At 50.0% G+C, this 13,665-nt stretch overlaps 1 protein-coding gene across 6 annotated transcripts in view; it reads right to left on the bottom strand.

Annotated features, from left to right (window-relative positions):
* The window catches only part of LARGE1 (LARGE xylosyl- and glucuronyltransferase 1), a 524,421-nt gene that overhangs the window by 109,082 nt on the left and 401,674 nt on the right, over positions 1-13,665 (bottom strand). For all 6 annotated transcript variants that reach the window (XM_059402154.1, XM_059402152.1, XM_059402156.1 and 3 more), the window contains one exon: positions 6,956-7,060. In XM_059402154.1, coding sequence (XP_059258137.1) covers positions 6,956-7,060 — 105 coding nt within the window. The remainder of the gene's footprint in view (positions 1-6,955; positions 7,061-13,665) is intronic.

Here is a 13,665-nt window from a genome sequence, read left to right as displayed (position 1 = left end):
GGGAGCATGGTCTTCTTCAATGACACGGACCTTGAGGGAGCTCTTGAGTGGGTCATGGCTTTGCACTGAGGTCCATCTGCTCAAAATCTGCAATGCCTTGAACTCATGGTTCTCTGGGGTGGCGGGGGTGGGGGGGCAGGACCTCTTCCTAGGACAGGCTACTCCTGTGAAGAATATTCCCACATCCCATGTGTCCCCCTGGATATCTGTATTACGGTTGCATATAGATGTTCTAATTATCTGAGACTGGAACAAATACTACTTATAGAAACAAAACTAAGTGTTGGTTTTGCATGGTTTTAGTGGTCACTGAGCCTAGAATACACATCAAGGCAAGAGGATACTTCTTATTCTTTGATCATTTGCCAAGAGATGTTCACCACTCTGGGAAAGCACCTCACGGACAGCACACAGCACTGGTAGAATCTAGGTGCCATTTTGCATTGGCAGCATCACACTGAAGACAATTCTACCCTGAAAATAGGCACAGAAGCCCCAGACCACTCCACTGGCCATCTACTGCCGCCAAGCCTCAACCATTACACATGAAGTTAGTATTATTTTATAGTAAATTAATTTCCTTTAATTTCTTCTTTAAATTATAGCCAGGGCACTATGTCGATATTTTTTGAAATTATATTTATATACAGTGCAATGCAGGTAACCCTTGAATTTTATTTCATGATTGTAAAAAAGGCATTCAAAACATCTGTTACAAAAACGAGGCAAGGGCTCCTGGCAGAATGAACAGAAGGCATTTTCATTATTTTTGTGGATGACCCGAAGTTGAGGACTCAAATGAAGTCAAATAAAATGGGACAGAGATTGGTCTAAATCAGATAAAACTTGACCAGAGATAAATATAAAGCCTGTGCTTTAGGGTCAATAAATCTACGGCAGAGGCACAGAATGGGCAACCTTTGGCTGAGCAGTCATTCAGGGCGCTTTTCAGCTGAACTCAAGTTCAATTTGAGCCTGATGAGCAAATGGCAATGAAAGTGTACCAGGAGGCTGCTTCTCAAACTTTAGCATGCATCAGAAGCATGCAGGGAGCATGGCTCAAGATTTTACTTATTTGTCAGAGAGACAGAGCACAAGCGCACAAGCAGGGGGAGCAGCAGAGAGAGGGAGAAGGAGGCTTCCCACTGAGCAGGGAGTCTGATGTGGGGCTCGGTCCCAGGACCCTGTGCTCATGACCTGAGCCAAAGGCAGACACACAACCAAATGAGCCACCCAGATGCCCCAAAGGAGCATGTTTAAAGTAACATTGAGCTGGCCTCATCTCCAGAGATGCAGATGCACTTTCTCTGGGTTAGGGCCTAAAGCTGATGTTCTAAGTAGACATTCTGAATGATTCAGAAGAGTGGACTGAGTGTACAGCTGGAGGCATGAACCTCTGACGGTCTGATAACATCCAGAGCGTATCATTCAGGTCAGAGCGTCGCCCGCACAGAGCAAAGCTGGAGCTAACCAGAAATGGACAACCCATGGCGGAAGGTCATCCACACAATTCCCTCATTTGGGAAGAAGGTTTTGGAGGGCTGGTGACTGGCTTCGGACATGCAATGGCACACAGGATGTTGACCTAGAAGATGCAGTAGAACAGGTCTCCATCCTTACATGAGTATTGTACAAAGCCGTGAGGGAACCATTCCTCGAATGCCAAGCATCTTTCTCTGGGCTTATTCTACAAACTCTATTTTAGCTCTTCTGTGACACGCTTGGGATAGAGAGCTGAAAAAGTGATAATCCCTGTCCCCAGAATTAGTGCAGGAGGTTCCCCCCGCCCTTCAACTTATTTCCATAGCTCTAGGATTGAGTGAGAGTGGGAGGTGCTGCTGGGTTGGACAGCTTTCCTTACTCTCGGACGTTCCAGGAACCCTAATACACCAATATGCAACTTGAAGCTCTAAGGGAAGGATACAGGGTACAGATTTCTCAACATTATCAGTCCACAGTTTCTAAAGACATAGCGACATCTCTTGCAATGCCTTATGGAATCAGTCTAGAAAATGCCGGTCTGGGTTTATTGCAAGGTTGGCACTCAACTCTGAATCTCGATCATTCCAGGGACTCAAGTCACACTAAGTTCATTTGTGGGATATGTAAACTCTTCTTGACGAAACTACAGTCTTCTTAAAGGAAGGTTCTTGATAGCACTCATTTTTAAAAAATCTTTTCCCAGGATGTAGGCATTCAGGAGCAGGTGCTGAATGAATGAACTACACCTAAAGCTAGTTTCTCTGGATGCAATTATTACAGACAGAAATCATCCAGGGACAATATTCCTTTAGAGCATAAACAGTTATTGGTTCTTGGGCCAAGAGACAAGGAGGGTTCTGGGAAATGGACAGACTTGAATACTGGATGTTGGGGGCACAGCAAAGGGTCAGCCACTTGTGGTCAGCTCACGAGAGCTGTGTGTTTAGCAGTTCTCTGGCAAATGGCCAGATGTAGGCTTTTTTTGAATCCCTGCCACGGAATCGCCATGGCGTCTGGCTTCTCCTTCTCCACTTTCCACCAGCCACAGAGGTGAGTCAGTCCTTGAATGTCCCCATTTTATTGTTCTGTGGATAAGGATTCCTAGAGAAATCCTTCCTCCCTCCCTGGAGAGCCAGGTCTCCATCTGTCAGTCTCTGGCCTAGTTTGGAGACTGAAAGGAATGGGATGCATTTTATTTTTAAACAGTTTCTTAAACCACATCCTCTGGTTAATATGATGTCCTTCAATTCAGGGAGGACGCATCTCGTCCTTGAGTAACCTTTGGGACTGTAAGGCAGCCATCTCCTTTCCTCTGGCTTGCCCTCCCTTCCTCCATCATCTCCGGCCACCTGCTACCTGTAGCTTTCCTTCCCCTTCTCTTCTTGGCTGGTGTTTGTTTTTAAGATTTTCACCATCAGTGCAGGAACTGAAGTGGGCTGAATCTTAATGAGGCCTGTCATAATCTTGTTTAAAAAAAAAAAAAAGTCTTGCAAACTGCTGAATGCTGGTGAATGACAGCTTCCTGCACCTAGATGATGGACGGACAGAGCAGTCAGGGATGATCCCATCTCCAAGCGAGGCTGGGGGAGGTGCCCTTTAATTCCACCTGAAGGGCCCTGAGCCGGGCTGTGGCTTTAGCAGTTCTGTGAAGATGGAATTAAGTGGTACACAGCTCAGGTAAGAAGGGAGGGGCGCGGGTAGAAGATGGTGAGCAGATCTTCTCTAATCTTGAAGGCCCTGTGGGCTTTGTGCTAGCAGACCGGGAAGGAAAACCAGGAAGAGGAAGGAGGAAGCTGGCTGGCTGTTTCCAGGGGAATGTCTACTGTGCAAGACAATTCAAGGAATTAATGAAGATAATGCAGAGTCAAGCATCTGCTCTCATGACTGGTGGGTGCAGTTGAACTTGATAAATGGGGACGAATCTAAATTACTTGCAAACAGTTGCCCAGCTAAGCTGTGGTCAGGAAGAGAAATAAATGCCACAACCACCTTCCTAATGCACTTTGGTCTATCAGGCTCTTGAAGCTACATTACCACCGAGAAGCCTCCACCAAAGGGCTGGGGGGCAGGGCTGGGCTTATTATTCTCCATTCACAGAAAGAAACCCAAGGCTCAGAGAGCTGGAGTAGTTGTCCAAAAGGAACAAAGCCGAAAAGTGATCCAGTTGCCTCTTGAAGGCAGATTTTTCAACTCAAGCATTTTATGCCTTTTTTTTTTCTGAAGATTTTTAAAGTAAAACACAGTCAGGAAGCTGATATATGAAGTAAAAACCATCACTTTTTCTAAAATAATATGAAAAGGCCACCTTTTCCAGATATGGGAAAAAGAGAAAAAGTGCTAGGTGGCTGCTGCATTACATTTAAGGAAAAGCAAAGAAGCTTAGTGTTTTGTTCTGTTTTTTTTTTCTGACCTGAGGGCTTTGAAGACCTTAGCAAACTTCCTATAACCACCATTTTTAGAGCAGAGAATGGTTTCCATTCCCTAAGAGGATAGGTGGCAGAAAAAACCCAAGAGGACAGAGACGGAGGTATACTGTGCCCTTGTTTTGTGGCTATAAAGCCTGACCTGTTGACCTACTTACCTTGTTAATTCCCCCATCCCAGGCTCTGTTATCCTATCGTACAAGGCAGAGAACGAGGAGGTGAACTCAAGGAGGTAAACCACCTTGGCTAAACCTAGGTGGACATTTAGTGGCTGAACGGCGATTCCAGCATGTGGATCTCCCAGCGTCTGCCCACCCCAAGCTGAAGGCTCAGTTCGGGGCTTTACTGGAGAGACCCCTTCTCAGAGGCCTGCTGCATGCTGGGATTTAGGGCAAGCGGGCGCCCTCCCCGCAGAGTGCTCAATTTCCACGAGAATCTAAGTGTTGCATGACTCATGCGCCGACGTGTGGTACAATTCTGAGTCTTAAAATAACAAATCCCCATCACGAAAGCCAGTGCATTCTGATGTCGCATAAATCCCTTTATAATGATCACTTGGTGTCACTGGCTTATTTAAATGGACACATCATTTCTAGCAGGGCTTTCCTCACCGGCTCTGCACTTTAAGTACCAGTGGGCAAGGGAAGTAACTCACTGCCTTTGGCATCGCACGTGGGGACTGGAGGTGGTTTAGATCCTTGTCTGTCTCCTGACCTCGTGCTGAAGTCAAACAGGAGAGGCAGGAGGGGACGTGTCATTTTTGACATAATAAATTCCCCGTGTGCCCCATTTCTCTTCTGCCTGCAAACCCAGACTGATGACCAGTGTGTTTGGTTTACGCAGAAAACCATAACCCCGATGTCTCGACACAGCGTATCTGCGTGATGCTGTCTATTATTCTGGGAGGAAGACAGACGCAACACACACCAGGATTTACCTGTGATTTCCCTTCTCTCACCCAACAAACATGGGGGTCCTCCAGCTTTGCAGGAGCCTGGAGGACATGTGTTGGGAATCCCGGCTTTGGCAAAAGATCAACATGGCCTGATAATTCGCTGCTCAAAGGAAAGTATGGGGTTGGGCAGTGGTGGGGGAGGACATCTTATTGGCCCCGCAGTGGGTTCCTAAAGGTCCAGCCTCAAGTGCACCATGAAAGCCCCCAGGAGGGTTGGCTGGGAGGTGAAACAGAGTGCCACCTTTCAGAGCAGACCCTCCTGTTCCAGAAACATCCTGGAGGCTTTCTTAGGGGGCCAAATCCTAGGCCCCTCTCCAGATGCTTCAAAGACAGAGTCCACGTTTGATGGTATTCTTGATCCTGAAACCACTGAAGTTCAAGGGAGGGAGGGTTAGTCATGAACAAGGCAGCCTCCTTACTGATCAGACTAGAGCCTTAACCTCTCTCAGTGTGAGTTTCCGGTGTTCAAAGTAGAGATAAGAATAGCACCTGCCTGGTGGGTTAGTGAGAGGATAAAATAAGATTAACACCCAGAAAGCTCCCAGTGCCTGCTCGGCGGGGATGCTGAGACACTGCCTTAGCCATTATTAAAATATGTCTAGACCAGCTAACGGAGAGCCGCTGCTCAGAGCGGCCTGGCTTCTCTCGGGGGCTGCTCAGACTTCCTCACCGTCCAGCAACTCAAGTGTTAGTGCCCAGCATAGCTGGTGGCCCTGGGGGGCGCCTTCAGGAGATGGGTGGAAGGTTGCCGGCTCAAATTCTTCCACCGCAACCCCTCTGGGCTGTTAAGTCTGGAAGGCGTCACAGGGGAAAATTCCATAGTGTGAGGATGCCTGGATGTTCTGGCAAATGTCAGCTAAGGTGTGTCCCCCATCTCAAAGGACGGCCTTCACGGGGCTCCCTGACTGGCATCTGTCTGGTTCCTCAGGACATTGACTCTGAACCTTTCTTTCCTTGTCCTCCTCCAGCTTTGACCCCACGATGACCCCATGTCTGAACTCTCACCTCTGGAAGCTTGACTGTCTTCCATTTTCCCTTTGGCCTCTGGGGCCCCTGTATTTGTACCTGACCTCTCTGGAGTCTTACCCTCAGCTCTCAGCGTTGACTTCAGGCTGGCCTTAGGCTCCAGAACCCTATGGGTGGCACCATCCCCAGATACCCGCCCCACCCCAGGATAGCTGGTCTCAGATGCCAGGTCCCAGTCCTTCTGGGCCTGACCAAACCTACTGCTCCCTGAGCTCCAAGTACCAGTCCCGACACGGATCACACATCTGCATCCTTTGAGAACAGGCTGCCAAAGCAGTGGCAAAGAGGATGATGAAGGGGAAAGCGCAGAAGGATCCGGAAGCACGGTGAAAACCAAACACGGACAGGCCAGAGCTTTAGGAGAGGGAGGCTGCTCTCATTTCTTATCGATACGCTCTGTGAGGTCATGGGCCATATGTGGCCCATGTGGCACAGGGTCTAGGACACCCTAACTACTCCAGATACAGCTGCTGAGTACGGAATGAATGAATGAATGATATCATTCACAGAGATGCTTTTGCCACTGAGATATTAGCAGAAGTTACGTCACTTCTGACCAGAGACTTTCAGAGTCAACAGGACATCTGCTACTTTCCCTCCTGTAGAAGAAGTTTGAATCCTGAATGCCTACGGTGAGCGCAGAGCAGCGAGCCTAACACAGACACGGAATGTGAGGAAAATAAATTTCCGTGGTGCTGAGAAGTGGTAACATCTGACGAAGAACAGAGCGGTTCTTTGTCACGGCAGAACCATCTCTGTATCAGCAGGGCCAAGGAACCTACAGGTCATATTCCTAAAAAAAGCCCAACGGGATCTAGGTCTGAAGGTTAAGTCAGGAGAAAGGCTTTTTTGTGAGATTGCCACCGCCAGCCAGGGTCTGACAGCTCAGTGCTTGTAGGTGAGGCTCTAAGAAAGAACTAGAAGGTCAGTCGTGTATGTACTGTCTGCTGCAGAATTCAGGCAGCCTCCTCCTGTGCTTTGCCTGCCTCCTCCCTCAGAGGAAGGAGCACTGAGCCCTCATGTCATCTTCCAAAACACTCGCCACGCCCGCGCCATGCTCACGATTTACCTGTGTTGTAGCCCCTTCCGAGCGCAGGCCAAGGGCGGTGATTTTTCCACAGGTTTCCCAGGTACCAGTCACTCTGGTTCTCGACCAAGCCCAGGACCTGCTGACCTGGAAAGTACAGAGAAAGCAAAGGTCTTAGAAGAAGCCAGGCTGCGTGTGCCAGTGCGCGCCGAGCTGGAGATACAGTCACGGCTGGTCATCAGCACCGCGGCTTTCGTTAGCAAGTGCCAGGCCCTGATCTCCGGGCTTTACTTGTAGGACCCTCTTTACTTCTCACACTTGGCCAGCTCCGCCACCTGGAGGCCGCCCAGGGTAGCTAATTACCTTGCCCAAGGTCACCCAGTTCCTCTCTGATCAAGCCAGAAGCTCCAACCGACCAGGCAACCATCGGTCCAACCATCCCTTCAGTCAAGCAACGCCTCTGTGCTGACTGGCACACTTCAAATTCCAGCTGCAAGTGTCCCCACCAGATGCTAGTTTGCTGGCTTTCTGGGCGTCCGCGGAGACCACAGGCTGCCAACAGAGGGAAGACGTGCCCTTGGTGCGGGAGATGGAGGCTCACAGACAGAAGCCCCCTTACGGCAGCAGCTCCCCCCGCCACAGCGTTCTTCCTCTCATACCCACTTGATCTTGAGTTGCGTGTCTGGTGCACCGGGGCCAACAGCACAGGTGAGCCAGGCCTCTTAGTAACTCAGCATCGTAGGTGAGTCAGTCCTCCCCTTCAGCTCTTAGAGCATCCCACTTCTGGGGTCCCAGGCCTTCTACGTGGGGCCAGCAGGGCCTCAGCTCCCACTGCCTTCCACGAGACAAACCTACCACACCTCTTACAGAAGATATTCCCTTGGACCAACAATCAACTATTTTATAGACCAGGAACCTGAGGTTCCCCAGGACTGTGATCTGCACGATTATGGGGGAGCCCACACATAGTTCAGTATTTGTCTGATGCCCAGATTCCTTCCACTGTCTCGGTGCAGTCTTGCTTACCTTTACTACAAGTGTTGGAGGCAGGAATAAAAGAAAAAAAAAAATTCACATTGTATAGGGAAAGAAACTGAGGTGTGGACGGTCTAACTTGCAAAGTATCCCATGACTCATAATCACTGTCTTCTGCAGCTAACCGATGCCTTCTGGGGCTAAAATCTTTTTTTTTTATTGGCCAATCTGAGAAATACAGACCTTTCTGACCCAATGAAAGCCCAGCAACATGTTAAGAAAAACAGAGCGGTTCTCCTGGTACCCCACACTGCGTGATATAGAACCTCCCTGGTGTGATGACAGCTCCCTGAAATGATGCTGTGTGGGTCCGGTGTAATTTATTTGATCAATTTATCAAGCTCCTATCTAAATCATCACCCCAGCACAAATACATAAATTAGACGCATGGGAGAAATACTACCACCCACTTTGTCACTGTATACGATCACATCCACCCCATGTAGAATCCCTCAGAAAAACCCATCACCAACTCAGGACGGGCAAGAGTGGATCCATTCCACCGCGGTAAGCTTGCGATGCTCACAGAACACGGTGAGATCTGAAAGGCAGGTGGTCCTCAGCTGAGAAAGCCGTGTGCCGGGACCTCATTCGAGAGCTCATGTGATGATCTTGCACGGAGGCTGGGGAGTGGAGCAGGGGATGGCATAGTCCTTGGGGGAGTTGGTACAAGGACCCCAGGTTCAATATAATGGATGGAGGGCACGACGTGCTCGGAAATGACAAGAGGGGAATGGTCTTTCACTGAATTTAGGGTGAGGTCCTCTTCAACCACCTGAAAGTCCAAATTCTGGGCTCTGGCGTTCCATGCATTATGTTTGACCCTGATCTACTTCCTCAGAAGCTTTCTCTACGTAGCCACACTTCATTCCTGCCACAAGAAAATGTATAGTTCGGTTCTCCCTCCCTCGGCTCTTGCTCCTACGGCTTTCGCTTGGCAGGAAGTGCCCTTACCCTCGGCCAATTCCTGCCCGGAATCCCTTCCAGCGTGTCTCCAGCCCAAAGCCAGCTATGAACATCCCTGAGTGTGAACCTTGTCCTTGGCTTACCCCTGAGGCAGGAGACGGCTCTACCTAGCACTCCTGGCACTTTTGGCCATCAGCTGACTTACGCCCCATCAAGGACAGACAGGTGACACGCAGGCACACCCACACCACATGTGTAAAAATATCCCCCCCTCCACCAGTCCAAGGGCAAGGGCTGCGTATCAATGCTATAAATGTCTGCTAAGTCCATGACATTTCGTGGATAACCCTCTCCCGACTCGGAGCCCCGTAACACTAGTGTGTGTGTTAGTATCCCCGCATTTTCGAAGCTGCAGAGCATTTGCCCTCCCCTCATTCACCAAGATCCACGCATTCTCCCAGAATTCTTATTTAGAAGTGTCAAGGCATGAGAGAATTAGCAGAGGATATGAACTCCCCATTCGCAGATACTGAACCAATTTGTTGGTAAAAACAAAAAACAAAAAACAAAGAAACAAAACAAAGCAAAACAAAAAAAAAAAAAATGAGGAAAATATCACCTATTATTGCCAGTTAGAGGACTCACTGTAGGTATTCATCATGCCAAAACCCTGACCACAGTTCAGTAAATTCTAGAAGGACCTAACTGTTGTCCTAGATGACGTCCAAAGAAACCCTTGTGGATGGGCCTGCTCTCTTTCCAAGGCTTCTAGATGAGCCCGGATGATGCTAGTTCACCAGGCACCACTTACACAGCACTCCATACATTCCAGCCCTGACGCACCAAATGGGGCAGGGGCTTCACAAGCCCACTTGCAAAACCCTGCTACCATTTTAATCATCGACAGAGCAGCTAATGGATCTGTCTAAAAAAGCAAAGCAAAGGCTTGGAAGCTGTTTACCAATTTGCATTTCCTCAACCCATGGGTACTAAAATTACCACTATCCTGTTGCTAATGAAGGATTTTTTTTTAAACCTTATGAGAGGGCTGGTGTGTGCAAAAGAGTTGTTTGCAGCCATCGTGTGAGCAAGGCAGCCCAGGTGCAGACTGGGAGCAGGGAAGTTTGGAGAACACGACTTGAAGTTCCCCATGCGTCTCACTCTTCCTCACTCTTCCTCTGGAGACCGAGACCTTGAGCTCAAACTTCAGCAGAGCAGGGGGTGTACCCGTGTATCCAGGGGCTGTCACTCCCGCTCCGCAGTTTCCCAGAAGGGTGAGGAAGATGCCAGACCCGCCAGACAGAGCTGAGTGGGAGGAGGTGTCGATCTTGGTGAAGGAGGGGAGAGCGAAATGCTCTTTCCGAAGCTTCCAGGTAAGCCCGGAGGATGCTGGTTAAAAGCAGCTATCAGTCATACAGCACTCCACACCTTTCAGCCCCTGGCAGACGGAAGAGAATTCGGGCCATTGGGTCTAGGTATCTGCATCACAAAAGAGCCAGGTAATTGGAGAGCACTTTGAAGTCAGAGAACTATTGATCCAGGTCTGGAAGCTCTGTAACCTGCTACAGTAGGGGGTGAGACTCATTGTGGGGTTCCCCAGCACACAATAAGCTATGATGGCATCTAAATCTTGCCCACAGACCAGCAGAACTCAGTGGCAGCCTCCTGTGTTACGCTTCTTGAGAGCAGAGAATTGATGAAGAAAAGGAATGCCAGAGCCAGACTGTCCAGCTTCAAATCCCGGCTCCTCAACTTATTAGCTGTGTGACCTCAAACAAGTTACCTAACCTCTCAGTGCCTACGAGTTCATTCACTTATAAAGGGAGCTTAAAACACAGGACATACCTTAGCATTAACTTTTTTCTCTTGAGGCACAAGTTAATTTTGTGTTTTGTGCGTATTCAAGTGTTACCACTAACAATGCCTGGAAAACCTGTACGATGTTGAGTAGGTATTTGCTCTTATCATTACAGCCAGGATTCCCCCCCACACACACCCCCGGCCCTTCTGTCCCATGGGCCTGGATTCAGGCATCTACGGCTTTACCCATCTCCCCAGCTCCTTCCTTAGCTGACCCAGTCCTTATTCTGCCTAGACGCTGCTTTAGTTTCGCATGGGCTGAGGGTCTGCTGTGTCAGAGACCACACAACAGACTACGGAATCAAAGACAAATAAAACACGGTTGTTGCCGCAGAGGCAGCTGGAAGAGGAGGAAGATAAACAATTAGGAAGCATCATGGTCCTCGTGGTGGCAGAAATACTGACAAGTCGCAGGAACAGAGGACAAGGAATCATGGAGGCGGGGGATGGTGGAGGGTGCCGGCTGGGCGCCTCCCGGGTCGCTTACTGTCTCCTCTGGTGCACGATGGCGGCCTCCACCTGCCTCGTCCACAAAGCCCTCCACACTCTCAGGATTCCCTGAGAACAGTGCTGCCTCACGACACAACACCCTTCCAGGCAGAGGCCCCGCCACTCCCTGGTGACAATCACCCTTTCCAACCCTGCCAACCCCAGCTCATAACCCAGGCGGCATCTGGTCTCCAGTGGTCCACGTCTAAAGCTTTAGCCTGGACGATGCGAGCCCAGGAGGCCTGCCACCCCATTAAGAGGTCAAGTCTCAGGGGACTCCTCTTTGCGGGAGGTGCGGGGGGGGGGGGAGGACCCGGGCTGCTGGCGTGCTGCCTCCCTCAGCACTCCGCACCGTCTCGTCTTCTTAGGAGTTATTACAATAAAACACCGTGACTAACAGAAAAGCCTTTGTCATTGTTTTCTGTGCGGCCCCGTGGTTATGATTAAGTGCGCTGTTCCCCGTCTTCTTACTCCAGGCACAAGTTAACTTATGAAAATGAAGCTGTCTTCTTTGCTTATTCATACATCACCACTAACAGCCAGACAAGAGCGAACAAGCTTGCTATTCTGCTGGGGCCCTGGTGTCGGTGTCACCAGCCCGCAGACGGATGGCTCTAGGCTGGCAACTCCCCTCTTCCCTCCCTCCGCGGCTTCGGGCTGGAGGCAGAGCTCCGTTCGGGAGGTGAGGCCCCAGGAGCAGGGCATGGTGACGCCTCCACGGGGCACGAGGGGCACGGACAGGCCCGACCAGGCCACCAGGTGGGAGGCAAGGCTGGATGGCAAATTGGAAAGGCAAAGGGATTGCAACCCAGGCTGAGGAAGGTTCCAGCCCCAGTTCTGCAGGGCTTGGCCAGGGTCTGACTTTTTCTGAGCTTTTTTTTTTTTTTTCTTCTTTTTTTAACTATAAAAAGGCAAGAACAGAATCCATCTCCCATCTCTAAACAGATGTGCAGATCACCCAACACAGGTCGAGTGCATGGGTCCTGGTAGGTGCTCACCTGAGGCATTGCCCTGTCCCCCACCTCCAATAGTGATGGTCACTTTGGGCGTGGTGTCTGAGACGTCCCAGCAAATGTGGTCTTACCACCCTGCCCTGTCCTGCTGGCCATAGCCCCAACCCTCCCCGGGGGCCTTTCTGAAGTTATCAGCTTCTGTGACACTAGTCTCTTGGCTGTTTCCCCCGCTCTGGACATCCTTTCCCTGCCTCCCCTTAATGCCGGTGCTCCCCAACTCCCGTCCCCTCCCATCTCTCCCGGATGACAGGATCTACTCCAGTGGCCTCAAATACCACGGACAGGAAGTCAATCCCCCATCTCCAACCCAGCTCAGACGACTTCCCAGAGCTTCTACTCTTAAATCCTTGCTCTCCACATCCTTGCCATAACCAAATCCCACCGATTTGATCCGCGGTTTCTCAAACCCGCCCTCTGCCTGGCTCTGTCAGCCCCTCAATCCATCTCCTTCCCAGATGGCTTCGCAGATCACACTGGATGACCTTTCCCTCCAGGGAGCCTTGCCATTCCATTCTGCCTACGCAGAAATACTTTGAAAGTGCAAATCTGATCATTTTGCTTCCTTGATTAAAAAGCTTAGTGCTCCAGGGCCCAGCAGTGTGTGGATGGATGGATGGATGGATGAAAAATAAGTACTATCTATCATCGACCATCCTGGCCCATCTGGAGCCGGCAAACTCTTTCTGAACAGGATGGAAGTGGATGCTTACAGGTTAACCTCTCCAGGTAAACACCAGGCACAGGTAGTTATAGCTCTGATCGCAGATGCTCCGGGGCTGTCTCCTTATCTCCACCCCCAGGAAAGCCCCTCGATGCACAGAGAGAGTCTGCCAACCACTGCTGCATATCAAATCAGTTCTGCTCACACCAGCAGGGGAATATTAAATGTTATAACCAGGGGCTGTCCGGAGTATCAGCAGAGAAAGCAACATGACTTCCCAACCTCATATTTATTCTAATAAGCTACTTTAAAATAGGAAAGCCTTTAATAGTACCATTCAGGGCATGTCTGGGTGCAGGATGGCTAATAATAAGGAAAACATACAGGATCACATTACCGTCTACTAAACATCCTTTAAGAACTGCTGCGCGCCCGCCCCGGGAGCCCCCAGCCAGTGGGTGCGGAAGGATAAAGCATCCGCTTAGAAGATGCCACACAAAAGGGTATTTAAGCAACCTGAATGGGTTGAAAAGGGCCGTTTCTGAACCTGCACATTTCACAGATCCTACAGCCTGAGTTCAGCTCTGCTAAATGCACTCAGGGATCACAGACACTCACAGGCACAGCAACCGTCCGAGGACTCACTCTGGGACCGCCTGCTCTTACAGGTGGAGCCCAGGAAGGGGGAGCACGGGGTTTAGGGACACAGCACCCAATGATGGGGCTGCCCCTGATTCTATGCTGGCTATGTTCCCCATGCACCAGCTTCTCTAACTTGACTGCCTTGT

Source organism: Mustela nigripes, chromosome 6 (genome assembly GCF_022355385.1).
Source record: "Mustela nigripes isolate SB6536 chromosome 6, MUSNIG.SB6536, whole genome shotgun sequence".
Taxonomy (NCBI): Eukaryota; Metazoa; Chordata; class Mammalia; order Carnivora; family Mustelidae; genus Mustela; species Mustela nigripes.
Note: the sequence above shows the minus strand (reverse complement) of the source record. Positions and strands in the feature narration are given on the sequence as shown.